Raw genomic sequence first — 14,417 nt, forward strand, 5'->3', positions numbered from 1 at the left:
CAGGGAAATGGTTCCAATAGTTTTATAGAGCCCCACAGTGGAGGTGTTATAATACCCATAATACCTAGCAGTCAAACAGGGAAATGGTTCCAATAGTTTTATAGAGCCCCACAGTGGAGGTGTCATAATACCCATAACACCTTGTGGTCAAACAGGGAAATGGTTCCAATAGTTTGATAGAGCCCCACAGTGGAGGTGTCCTAATACCCATAACACCTAGCGGTCAAACAGGGAAATGGTTCCAATAGTTTGATAGAGCCCCACAGTGGAGGTGTCCTAATACCCATAACACCTAGCGGTCAAACAGGGAAATGGATCCAATAGTTTTATAGAGCCCCACAGTGGAGGTGTCATAATACCCATAACACCTAGCGGTCAAACAGGGAAATGGTTCCAATAGTATTTCCAATAAAACACATGAGCTGGCGCACACCCAAAGATTTTTATTTTTTTATGTGGAAGTTCTGACTAATGGCTAATAAACTATAAGCTATAAAAATAAGGAGAGTGGCACACTCCATACAGTGAGGGAAAACAGTATTTGATCCCCTGCTGATTTTGTACATTTGCCCACTGACAAAGAGATGATCAGTCTATCATTTTAATGGTAGGTTTATTTGAACAGTCAAGTAATGCATGGGGAAGAAATGGCACAGCAGCCATTTTGGGAGGGGGTGTGGATGCCCACACACCATAGCAGTCATCTTTTATATAACAACAAAAAAAATCCAGAAAAACGCATGTCAAAAATGTTATAAATTGATTTGCATATTAATGAGAGAAATAAGTATTTGACCCCGTCTCAATCAGAAAGATTTCTGGCTCCCAGGTGTCTTTTATACAGGTAACGAGCTGAGATTAGGAGCACACTCTTAAAGGGAGTGCTCCTAATCTCAGTTTGTTACCTGTATAAAAGACACCTGTCCACAGAAGCAATCAATCAATCAGATTCCAAACTCTCCACCATGGCCAAGACCAAAGAGCTCTCCAAGGATGTCAGGGACAAGATTGTAGACCTACACAAGACTGGAATGGGCTACAAGACCATCGCCAAGCAGCTTGGTGAGAAGGTGACAACAGTTGGTGCGATTATTCGTAAATGGAAGAAACACAAAAGAACTGTCAATATCCCTCGGCCTGGGGCTCCATGCAAGATCTCACCTCGTGGAGTTGCAATGATCATGAGAACGGTGAGGAATCAGCCCAGAACTACATGGGAGGATCTTGTCAATGATCTCAAGGCAGCTGGGACCATAGTCACCAAGAAATCAATTGGTAACACACTACACCGTGAAGGACTGAAATCCTGCAGGGCCCGCAAGGTCCCCCTGCTCAAGAAAGCACCTATACATGCCCGTCTGAAGTTTGCCAATGAACATCTGAATGATTCAGAGGACAACTGGGTGAAAGTGTTGTGGTCAGATGAGACCAAAATGGAGCTCTTTGGCATCAACTCAACTCGCCGTGTTTGGAGGAGGAGGAATGCTGCTTATGACCCCAAGAACACCATCCCCACCGTCAAACATGAAGGTGGAAACATTATGCTTTGGGGGTGTTTTTCTGCTAAGGGGACAGGACAACTTCACCGCATCAAAGGGACGATGGACGGGGCCGTGTACCGTCAAATCTTGCGTAAGAACCTCCTTCCCTCAGCCAGGGCATTGAAAATGGGTTGTGGATGGGTATTCCAGCATGACAATGACCCAAAACACATGGCCAAGGCAACAAAGGAGTGGCACAAGAAGAAGCACATTAAGGTCCTGGAGTGGCCTAGCCAGTCTCCAGACCTTAATCCCATATAAAATCTGTGGATGGAGCTGAAAGTTCGAGTTGCCAAACGTCAAACCTTAATGACTTGGAGAAGATCTGCAAAGAGGAGTGGGACAAAATCCCTCCTGAGATGTGTGCAAACCTGGTGGCCAACTACAAGAAACGTCTGACCTCTGTGATTGCCAACAAGGGTTTTGCCACCAAGTACTAAGTCATGCTTTGCAGAGGGGTCAAATACTTATTTCCCTCATTAAAATGCAAATCAATATACAACATTTTTGACATGCGTTTTTCTGGATTTTTTTGTTGTTATTCTGTCTCTCACTGTTCAAATAAACCTTCCATTAAAATTATAGACTGATAATTTCTTTGCCATTGGGCAAACGTACAAAATCAGCAGGAGATCAAATACTTTTTTCCCTCACTGTAAATCTCTACTTGCACATTCATCTTCTGCACATCAATTACTCCAGTGTTTATTTGGTATATTATAATTACTTCGTCACCATGGTCTATTTATTGCCTTACCTCCTTTATCTTACCTCATTTGCACACACTGTATATATACTTTTTATGCTGTATTATTGACTGTATGTTTGTTTATTCCATGTGTAAATCTGTGTTGTTGTCTGTGTCACACTGCTTTGCCTTTTTCTTGGCCAGGTCTCAGTTGTAAATGAGAACTTGTTCTCAACTAGCCTACCTGGTTAAACAAAGGTGAAATAAATTTAAAAAAATTAAAAAATCTGCCTTGAATAACAGGTTGCCACTGCTCCAAAGCAATTACATGTGGCACAGGAACCACTGACTGGCTGCATGTTTCTATTATTCAGATACCTGCTGGTACCTCTTAACTGGTTAGGACAGCTCATGAGGCTATTATACAGATACCTGCTGGTACCTCTTAACTGGTTAGGACAGCTCATGTTTCTATTATCCAGATACCTGCTGGTACCTCTTAACTGGTTAGGACAGCTCATGAGGCTATTATCCAGATACCTGCTGGTACCTCTTAACTGGTTAGGACAGCTCATGAGGTTATTATCCAGATACCTGCTGGTACCTCTTAACTGGTTAGGACAGCTCATGAGGCTATTATCCAGATACCTGCTGGTACCTCTTAACTGGTTAGGACAGCTCATGAGGTTATTATCCAGATACCTGCTGGTACCTCTTAACTGGTTAGGACAGCTCATGAGGTTATTATCCAGATACCTGCTGGTTCCTCTTAACTGGTTAGGACAGCTCATGAGGCTATTATCCAGATACCTGCTGGTGCCTCTTAACTGGTTAGGACAGCTCATGAGGTTATTATCCAGATACCTGCTGGTGCCTCTTAACTGGTTAGGACAGCTCATGAGGCTATTATCCAGATACCTGCTGGTACCTCTTAACTGGTTAGGACAGCTCATGAGGCTATTATCCAGATACCTGCTGGTACCTCTTAACTGGTTAGGACAGCTCATGAGGTTATTATCCAGATACCTGCTGGTGCCTCTTAACTGGTTAGGACAGCTCATGAGGCTATTATCCAGATACCTGCTGAGGTCCTAAATATCTGCCAGTAGATGGGACACAATATTACTAATGTAACCCACTGTAAAGACTGGGTTTAGTTGATTGTGTTGCACTGCTCATGTCTGCGTTCTGGAACTGCCCGCGTCCACGTACGGTGTGGCACCAAGGATATTGTCAGGTTACGTGCAGAGTGGGCTGAGGTGATCTTGGGGAATAACGACGGAGTTCGCTACATTGTTGAGACGCCAAAGTTTATTGTTCAATTAGCTTTTTGCTTTACGGTCAGGGACAGTATGAGTGTAGCCAGATCCTTTTCACTCTCTATCCTTGTTTCATTTTGTGGTTCACTGGATTCGTCCTCATCCTCGAGACGAGGGACAGACGAACGACCTGCTAGCTAGCCAAGCTAGTCAGTACAGCTAGGTAAGCTAGCTACTCTACCAGCAGCATCCTCATTTTTCCTAGCTACCACTACATCATCACTAGCTGCCCGCATTACTTGTGGACCGATGGAGCTCCCTGGTTGTTTCATCCACCAGTTAAATCCCATGGAAGGCTTCCGTCTCTCTCGTTGACGGATGCTGGCTACCTCTGTCCGGTTCTCCTCTCTTCACTAGATGGACGGTAACTTTAGTGTTTAACCCCTCTGTGTCCAATGACCGAAGTTTAAAAAAAAAAATTGTGACGCCTCAAGTAGTCTGGACACATTCCATTTTTAACAATGTTTTTTTTTCTGATAAAACTAGTTCATTGCATCCGCCATGGAGCTCAGTTTCATAATATTACCTTATGTCCCTAGTTATGAAGTTATAGCGAAAAAACCGGCCTTATTTTAGGTCATTTTTCACCCTTCCAGCTCCTATTAGTTTAATTGAGCACTGTGGCACCACCTGACATTCTGAACGTTCTATACCATTGCCCATTGTTCTGCGTCACAATGCCAGCTTCGCTATTGTTATCAATGAGACCTGCCTGCGTTAACATTGTAGGCTGACCTCAAGTATTATTATTAGTATTATTACTAATATTATCACAGCTACTTGGTGCACACTTCACCTGGGTACACGTTGTGGTGACCCACAGTACTAGTGATGGCTGGCGCAAACCGATCAAACGTTAAGCATTTTCTGGTCATAGTTAACCAATTTTGTTTTCAGAAAAATGTATACAACCTAAACAGAACACATGTCCCTGCCCTCTTTTTCAAGATGTGGCCGATTTATACAGACATAATAAAAAATGTAATTAAGATATAACACTTTTTTTGAGGAGTTATTGTTTCTGAATGGCTACTGGGTAATTTGATATGCATCGAAATCTTCGTTTGTAGGCATTGAATTGAGCAAATGCTGCACAGGTTCACTGAGTTACAACCCAAATGGATAGGTCTAGCTCATTGATTTGTAGATCTGACGCAGTTGAGCCTTGCAAGTGTGGTGAATGAGTTATGTAGTACCCACAGAAGACCACAGGGAGGAGCTAGAGAGCTATAAACCCATAACGTTTTTAGCCTTAAAACCCTTAAACCTAACAATCAATCTAATGTATTTATGAAGCCCTTTTTACATCAGCAGATGTCACAAAGTGCTGTACAGAAATTCTAACCCTACGTATTACCTATTTTAGCCTTAACCCCTAATCCTGTGTATTACCTATTTTAGCCTTAACCCCTAACCCTAATTCTAGGGTAGGGTAGCCTAAAACACTTTTAGAAACTATTTTAGTAATAATATTATGTTAGTAAATACAAGTATAGTACCAAACAGCATGTTGATTATTTTGTTAATCAAACCTGTCTAAGCCTTTTGCTGTTTTTATTTTGTTATTCGTTTTTTTCTAATATCTATTATTGCAAGGCACACAACAAGCCACATGTGTTTTTATTTTTCAAATGTGGTTTGAACTGGGAGACCTAGTAACCTCTTTGTGAATGTCCAGCAATTGGCGTGGGATAGACAGGGCAGGTTTGAGACTAATCTAAGGAATTAACAATGTTTTTTTTTCTTCTCAGGTGTCTCACTAATGTCTGTCTATGAATGACTGACTTTTAATTGGTAAATATTTCCAATAGATGGCAGCATAAGACCACGAAGCATCAGTTATAGGCTACAAGCAGCAATATGATTGACATAAAATAGCATGCAACCACAGACTATATGTCCCATGATTTTCTAAAATGGTCACTCATTACTTTAGTTAGCTATATATCTCCTTGAGCTGACTTCATGCGCGAGAAGGCATCGCGGGTTGATGCTGGTTGATGAATTTGACAATGAATGTACTGGGAAAATACATTCTTCTCAACTAGAGGTGACGGAATTAATGTTCAGGCTTATTGATAATCGTTATATTAATGAAGTATAATTTCAAACATGAGCATAAAAACAGGTAATAATAAACATGAATCATCATTATATTACTAAACAGTAATCTGTTAAATGCTTTTTCAGTCCTTCCTCTTGTGTTAGCAGTGTGGAAAGGGACAGAAAGAAGCGCGGGGAGTGGTGGTGTATCCAGGGAGAACTAAACTAATCTTCTGATAAGTCATTCGTGGTGTTATGCTGCCATCTAATGAAATGATTTAGAAACTGCAGTAATATTGAATAATGTGTAATTCCTTACTAAAGTAGTAATTTCTCAGAATTGCAAAATTGAATATTTTCTAGTTAATTTTACAACTTACAACCATAAAATAACAATTTATTGCATAATAAACAATGAAACTGACGAAACCAAAAACATAATATATTTAGTTAATTATATATATGAAAAACTATTTATTAGATGGGAGACATTATCAGCCAAAGTAACAGCCCTGTAGACAAAGAAGAGCTCTCCAGTAGGTACCAAAACATTCAAAGGCCATTTTCTCAAAAGTGAGGTTACAAGTTCATCAACGTTCAAAGAAGAATTACTTTCCCATTGTTCATCAACTGTTTTGTATGATATACCATTTTCTAGCCCTGAGTCTCTACTTTTATCCAGTGTAAAAAACACATTTGAAAATGTTTCTAAAATAAGACCGAATCGTGCCGGGCGGTTACATTTGACTGTGTTAAACCTAGCAGTACTACTGATTTCTCTGAGAGTGAGGCAGATATATATTATTACTGTATAAAACCTAGCAGTACTACTGATTTCTCTGAGAGAGAGGCAGATATATATTATTACTGTGTTAAACCTAGCAGTACTACTGATTTCTCTGAGAGGCAGATATATATTATTACTGTATAAAACCTCACAGTACTACTGATTTCTCTGAGAGTGAGGCAGATATATATTATTACTGTATAAAACCTAGCAGTACTACTGATTTCTCTGAGAGTGAGGCAGATATATATTATTACTGTATAAAACCTAGCAGTACTACTGATTTCTCTGAGAGTGAGGCAGATATATATTATTACTGTGTAAAACCTAGCAGTACTACTGATTTCTCTGAGAGTGAGGCAGATATATATTATTACTGTATAAAACCTAGCAGTACTACTGATTTCTCTGAGAGTGAGGCAGATATATATTATTACTGTGTAAAACCTAGCAGTACTACTGATTTCTCTGAGAGTGAGGCAGATATATATTATTACTATGTAAAACCTAGCAGTACTACTGATTTCTCTGAGAGTGAGGCAGATATATATTATTACTGTATTAAACCTAGCAGTACTACTGATTTCTCTGAGAGTGAGGCAGATATATATTATTACTATGTAAAACCTAGCAGTACTACTGATTTCTCTGAGAGTGAGGCAGATATATAGCATTGAGCAAAGAAAACATTTGACTCTCTAAAATGAAACCGTCATGTGATAGTTTATAAACAAATTCATGTCTGTCATTGAACAACACCATGTCATAATTAGATAGTGAAAAACACACCAATCTCTTTCATAATTTCTTTAAACAATAAAAGCTCATTTACCAACATTTCTGTAAAGTGATATGTTGCGTTTTGGAATGAAACTCTTCTTATGTTTCCCATCTGAGATCAGAGTAGATGAGAGATGTAATGTTTGTCTCTGTTGTGTTGAAGACCAATCAAGCAGGAGAGACCAGCCTCCCCTGTTCCCAGCTGTGTGTCCATGAAGAGTGACCAGTCTATGGATCCTCTTATATACTTTAGAGAGGGAGACTTTTCTACTGAACAAAGGTAAGAAGAACTCATGGGTCATGGTCAGTGAGTTAAACACCACTGTCTCTAGTCATTTCTCCTCTCCCATTTTCACATTCCTTTTTGTTGTTTTCATAATCCGTAGGCTAATCCTTCTGTCCATTTTCATAGTCCTAAAACAATATTAAACAAACACAACGTTCCCTCCCTGTGTGTGTGTGTGTGTGAAAGTGTGTGTGTTTGCACTCCCTGGACAAGGAAATGAAATCTCTATCCTGATTGCCTAGTCACTTTTGCCACTACCTACATGTACATATTACCTCAATTATAGTCTCATTATTACCTCAACTACCTGGTACCCCTGCACATTGACTCAGTACCTGTACTCCTTATAGTCTCATTATTACCTCAACTACCTGGTACCCCTGCACATTGACTCAGTACTGGTACTCCTTATAGTCTCATTATTACCTCAACTACCTGGTACCCCTGCACATTGACTCAGTACTGGTACTCCTTATAGTCTCATTATTACGTCAACTACCTGGTACCCCTGCACATTGACTCAGTACTGGTACTCCTTATAGTCTCATTATTACCTCAACTACCTGGTACCCCTGCACATTGACTCAGTACTGGTACTCCTTATAGCCTCATTCAACGGCTCAGACACGAGAGGTATGTGGCAGGGTCTACAGTCAATCACGGACTACAAAAGAAAAACCAGCCCCGTCGCTGATCACGATGCCTTGCTCCCAGACAGACTAAACAGCTTTTTTACTCACCTTGAGGACAACACAGCGCCACTGACACGGCCCGCTACCAAAAACTGCGGGCTCTCCTTCATCGTAGCCAACGTGAGTAAAACATTTAAACGTGTTAACCCTCGCAAGGCTGCAGGCCCAGACGGCATTCCCGGCCACGTCCTCAGAGCATGCGCAGACCAGCTGGCTGGTGTGTTTACGGACATATTCAATCTCTCCCTATCCCAGTCTGCTGTCCCCACATGCTTCAAGAGGGCCACCATTATTCCTGTTCCCAAGAAAGCTAAGGTAACTGAGCTAAATGACTACTGCCCTGTAGCACTCACTTCTGTCATCATGAAGTGCTTTGAGAGACTAGTCAAGGACCATATCACCTGTCACCCTAGACCCACTCCAATTTGCTTACCGACCCAATAGGTCCACAGACGATGCAATCGCCATCACACTGCACACTGCCCTAACCCATCTGGACAAGAGGAATACCTATGTAAGAATGCTGTTCATTGATTGCAGCTCAGCATTTAACACCATAGTACCCTACAAACTCGTCATTAAGCTCGAGACCCTGGGTCTCGACCCCGCCCTGTGCAACTGGGTCCTGGACTTCCTGACGGGCCGCCCCCAGGTGGTGAAGGTATGTAACAACATCTCCACCCCGCTGACCCTCAACACTGGGGCACCACAAGGGTGCGTTCTCAGCCCTCTCCTGTACTCCCTGTTCACCCACGACTGCGTGGCCATGCACGCCTCCAACTCAATCATCAAGTTTGCAGACGACACTACAGTGGTAGGCTTGATTATCAACAACGACAAGACGGCCTACAGGGAGGAGGTGAGGGCCCTCGGAGTGTGGTGTCAGGAAAATAACCTCGCACTTAATGTCAACAAGGAGATGATCGTGGACTTCAGGAAACAGCAGAGGGAGCAGCCCCCTATCTACATTGATGGGACAGTAGTGGAGAGGGTGGAGAGTTTTAAGTTCCTAGGCGTACACATCACGGACAAACTGAAATGGTCCGGCAGCTGCTCCGCCCATAACCGTAAGGCTCTCCAGAGGGAAGTGAGGTCTGTGTGTGTGGCTGTTACCAACATACTGACTCAACTCAAGCCACTTTAATAATAAAAAATTGATGTATTCAATTCATCACTAGCCACTTTATATTATATAATGTTTACTTACCCTACATTACTCATCTCATATGTATATACTGTACGCTATACCATCTACTGCATCTTGCCATCTTGATGTAATTTAGCACTAGCCACTTTCAACAATGCCTCTTTATATGTTTTCATACCCTACATTACTCATCTCATATGTATATACTGTACTCTATACCATCTACTGCATCTTGCTGTCATGTCCTGGCCAGTATAAGGGTTAATTGTCATTGTAGTTTGGTCAGGACGTGGCAGAGGGTATTTGTTTTATGTGGTTCGGGGTGGTGTTTTGGTAAAAGGGCGTTTGATTTAGTATTTCCGGGTTTTTGGTTTATGGTCTATGTTTATATATTTCTATGTGGAGTCTAGTGAGTGTGTTTCTATGGTTGATTAATTGGGGTTGGGACTCTCAATTGAAGGCAGGTGTTTTCTCTTTGCCTTTGATTGAGAGTCCCATATATTAGGGTGTGTTTGTCATTTGTGGGAGATTGTTTCTTGTCTAGCGTATGTGAGCCTGAGAAGACTGTCTATATCGTGAGTTTGTTTTGTTATTTTGTATGTTCATTTTGAGTCTAATAAATGTTCAAGATGAGCCAAAACAATTCTGCTGCATATTGGTCCTCCTTTTCCGACGATGATTTCGCCATATCGTCTGACGACGACGAAATCCCTGACAGAATCTCCCACCAAACCAGGACCAAGCAGCAGAGGAAGGAGCAGAGGGATTTTGAATTGGACAAACGGGAGAGATGGACATGGGAGCAAGTTATGGCCGGAGAGGGCCCATGGAGAATGGCTGGTAAGGACCGGGAACGTTTCTGAGGAACACGACTGGCGTTGAAGCACGAGAGGCACCCCCAATAATTTTTTTGGGGGGGGCACACGGGTAGTTTGGCTAGGCCTAGGAAGAGCCGGAAGCTAGCTACCCGTGGTTATATGGAGGAGCGTATGAGGTGGAGGGCGCCATGTTTCGCTGAAGAGCGCAATATCTCACCCATACGCACGCACAGTCCGGTGCGCGTTATTCCAGCCCCTCGCAGGTGCCGTGCTAGAGTGAGCATCCAGCCTGGTAGGAGGATGCCTGCGCAGCGCATCTGGTCGCCGGTACGCCTCCGAGGACCAGGCTACCCAACTCCCGCTCTACGCACGGCTACCATCAGGCCCCTGCACAGCCCAGTCCGCCCTGTACAAGCACCCCGCTCATACAGGGCTACTAGTTCCATCCAGCCAGGACAGGTTGTGCAGGAGGTAAGATCAAGACCGCCTGTGCGCCTCCATAGCCCGGTGTTTCCAGTTCCTGTCTCTCGTGCGGACCCGGAAGTGCGTCAGCCCAGTCCGACTCGTCCTGTTCCCGCTCCCCGCACTAGCCTGGAGGTACGTGTTCCCAGTCTGGTAAGTCCAGTACCAGCACCACGCACCAGGCTTCAAGTGCGTCATCCCAGTCCGACGTCGCCAGGGCTGCCCGTCAGTCAAGAGTCGCCAGAGCTGCCCGTCAGTCAAGAGTCGCCAGAGCTGCCCGTCAGTCAAGAGTCGCCAGAGCCGCCCGTCAGTCAGGAGTCGCCAGAGCTGCCCGTCAGTCAAGAGTCGCCAGAGCCGCCCGTCAGTCAAGAGTCGCCAGAGCTGCCCGTCAGTCCGGAGTCGCCAGAGCTGCCCGTCAGTCAAGAGTCGCCAGACCGCCCGCCAGTCAAGAGCCACCAGAGCCACCCACTAGTCAGGAGCTGCCAGAGTGGCCGGAGATGCCAGAGTGGCCAGACTGCCCGGAGATGCCAGAGTGGCCAGACTGCCCAGAGATGCCAGTGGCCAGACTGCCCGGAGATGCCAGAGTGGCCAGACTGCCCGGAGATGCCAGAGTGGCCAGACTGCCCGGCGATGCCAGAGTGGCCAGACTGCCCGGAGATGCCAGAGTGGCCAGACTGCCCAGAGATGCCAGAGTGGCCAGACTGCCCGGAGCTGCCAGAGTGGCCAGACTGCCCGGAGATGCCAGAGTGGCCAGACTGCCCAGAGATGCCAGAGTGGCCAGACTGCCCGGAGCTGCCAGAGTGGCCAGACTGCCCGGAGCTGCCAGACTGCCCCATCGGCCCAGAGTCTGCCGATTACGAAGAACCAAGGGAGTCGAGCAGCAACCCTGAACTGAGTAAGCCTGACAATCCAGAACTTAAAATGATTAACTGTTCAATTAATGAGTCTGTATACAGGGTGGAGAGGAGGAGGTCTGCCCAGGATCCAGAGCAAGGGGAGTCTGCCTACGGTCCGAGGCTGATCGGGGTCGGCACTCTGGAGGACAATAGGCCGGAGCCTGAACCACCACTTGCATAGGTGGGTTGGGGAGGGGGGGTGTAGCACAAGTGCCATCAGTGACGGCAGCCACCCTCCCTTCCCTCCCTTTACTTTAGGGGGATTTTTGTTGTTGTTTGGGGTTTTTGTTTTTCTTGAGGTGCTTCCGGGGTTAGCACCTTTAGGGGGGGGGGGGGGTACTGTCACGTCCTGGCCAGTATAAGGGTTAATTGTCATTGTAGTTTGGTCAGGACGTGGCAGAGGGTATTTGTTTTATGTGGTTCGGGGTGGTGTTTTGGTAAAAGGGCGTTTGATTTAGTATTTCCGGGTTTTTGGTTTATGGTCTATGTTTATATATTTCTATGTGGAGTCTAGTGAGTGTGTTTCTATGTTTGGTTAATTGGGGTTGGGACTCTCAATTGAAGGCAGGTGTTTTCTCTTTGCCTTTGATTGAGAGTTCCATATATTAGGGTGTGTTTGTCATTTGTGGGAGATTGTTTCTTGTCTAGCGTATGTGAGCCTGAGAAGACTGTCTATATCGTGAGTTTGTTTTGTTATTTTGTATGTTAATTTTGAGTCTAATAAATGTTCAAGATGAGCCAAAACAATTCTGCTGCATATTGGTCCTCCTTTTCCGACGATGCTTTCAACGTTAATAACAATGTTTTTTTTTAAACAGCTCAGAGATTTAACAATGCTCCTGCGAATATTCAAATTATTAACTTTTCCTTAAAATGCATTTGGGAAACCAGACCCTGAATAAAAACATCTGCTAAATGACTAAAATGTCAAATGTAAATGTTTTACAAACTGATCTCATATTTCTGTATTGGATTATTATATTTAAATGTTTTAATATTGATGTCACAAGTGTATCATTTGTACAGTTCTTTATTAAAAATGTAGTTATTTGTTACATTTCACTTTGTAAAACTTAGCAGTACTACTTATTTCTCTGAGTGTGAGGCAGATATATAGTATTACTGTATAAAACCTAGCAGTACTACTGATTTCTCTGAAAGTGAGGCAGATATATATTATTACTGTGTTAAACCTAGCAATACTACTGATTTCTCTGAGAGAGAGGCAGATATATATTATTACTGTGTAAAACCTAGCAGTACTACCGATTTCTCTGAGAGTGAGGCAGATATATAGCATTTTGCAAAAAAAAACATTTGACTCTGAAATGAAACCATCAAGTGATAGATTTTAAACTAATACATGTCTGTCATTGAATAATCCAATGCCATGATTAGATAGTGAAAAATCACACCAATCTCTTTCATAATATCTTTAAACAATAAAAGCTAATTTACGAACATTTCTGAAAAGTTATATATAGCGTTTTGGAATAAAACTCTTCTTATGTTTCCCATCTGAGCTCAGAGCAGATGAGAGATGAAATGTTTGTCTCTGTTGTGTTGAAGTCCAATCAAGCAGGAGAGACCAGCCTCCCCTGTACCCAGCTGTGTGTCCATGAAGAGTGAGCAGTCTATGGCGCCTCCTATATCCTTTAGAGAGGGAGACCTTTCTACTGAACAAAGGTAAGAAGAACTCATGGGTCATGGTCAGTGAGTTAAACAACACTGTCTCTAGTCATTTCTCCTCTCCCATTTTCCCATTTCTTTTTGTTGTTTTCATAATCCACAGGCTAATCCTTTAGTCCATTTTCATAGTCCTAAAACAATATTAAACAAACACAACATTCCCTCCGTGTGTGTGTGTGTGCACTCCCTGGATGAGGAGATGTAATCTCTATCCTGATTGCCTAGTCACTTTTACCCCTACCTACATGTACACTACCGTTCAAAAGTTTGGAGTCACTTAGTAATGTCCATATTTTCGAAAGAAAAGTAAAAAAATGTGTCCATTAAAATAACATCAAATTGATCAGAAATACAGTGTACACATTGTTAACTTCTCTAGGGTAGGGAGCAGTATTTTGACGTCCGGATGAAAGGCATGCCCAAATTAAACTGCCTGCTACTCAGGCTCAGAAGGTAGGAAATGCATAGTATTAGTAGATTTGGATAGAAAACACTCTGAAGTTTCTAAAACTGTTTGAATGATGTCAGTGAGTATAACAGAACTCATATGGCAGGCAAAAACCTGAGAAAAATCCACCCAGGAAGTGGGAAATCTGAGGGTTGTAGTTTTTTCAAGTGATTGCCTATTGCCTACACAGTGACTTAGGGTTAATTTTGCACTTCCTAAGGCGTCCACTAGATGTCATCAGTCTTTAGAACGTTGTTTCATGCTTCTACTGTGAATATTGAGTCAGATGAGTGACGAAATGACATGAGCTCAGAGGTGCGCTCTCACGTGAGTGTGAGCTGTGTTCCTTTTCTTTTCTGAAGACATTGGAATTGTCCGGTTGGAATATTACTGAAGATTTATGTTAAAAACATCCTAAAGATTGATGCTATACATCATTTGACATATTTCTACGAACGTAAATAGAACTTCTTTTTACTTTTCTTCGTGACTTTTTTGCGCGCTTCCTGCATTTGGAGGAGTGGACTGAACGCGCGAACAAAAAGGAGGTATTTGCACATAAATGAAGAACTTTATCGAACAAAACAAACATTTATTGTGGACCTGGGATTCCTGGGAGTGGGAATATTTATAATATTATTTCTGAGTTTTATTGACTCCACAAAATGGCGGGTTTGGTTTCGTGTCTGAACGCCGTACTCAGATTATTGCAAAGTGTGTTTTCTTGTAAAGTTTTTTTGAAATCTGACACAGTGGTTGCATTAAGGAGAAGTGTATCTATAATTCTTTGAATAACAGTTTAATATTTTATCGACGTTTAT

General features: G+C 42.9%; 1 protein-coding gene across 1 annotated transcript in view; it reads left to right on the forward strand.

Annotated features, from left to right (window-relative positions):
• Positions 1 to 14,198, forward strand: part of LOC145876397 (uncharacterized) — an 18,518-nt gene extending 4,320 nt beyond the window's left edge. The window contains exons 3-4 of the mRNA XM_082972178.1: positions 7,322 to 7,438; positions 8,051 to 14,198. Of these exons, the coding sequence (XP_082828304.1) occupies positions 10,261 to 11,640 (1,380 nt within the window). The 5' untranslated portion in view covers positions 7,322 to 7,438; positions 8,051 to 10,260 and the 3' untranslated portion in view covers positions 11,641 to 14,198. The remainder of the gene's footprint in view (positions 1 to 7,321; positions 7,439 to 8,050) is intronic.
• Positions 14,199 to 14,417: the final 219 nt, after the last annotated feature.

Source organism: Salmo salar, unplaced genomic scaffold, assembly GCF_965601325.2.
Source record: "Salmo salar unplaced genomic scaffold, fSalSal1 ptg000587l, whole genome shotgun sequence".
Taxonomy (NCBI): Eukaryota; Metazoa; Chordata; class Actinopteri; order Salmoniformes; family Salmonidae; genus Salmo; species Salmo salar.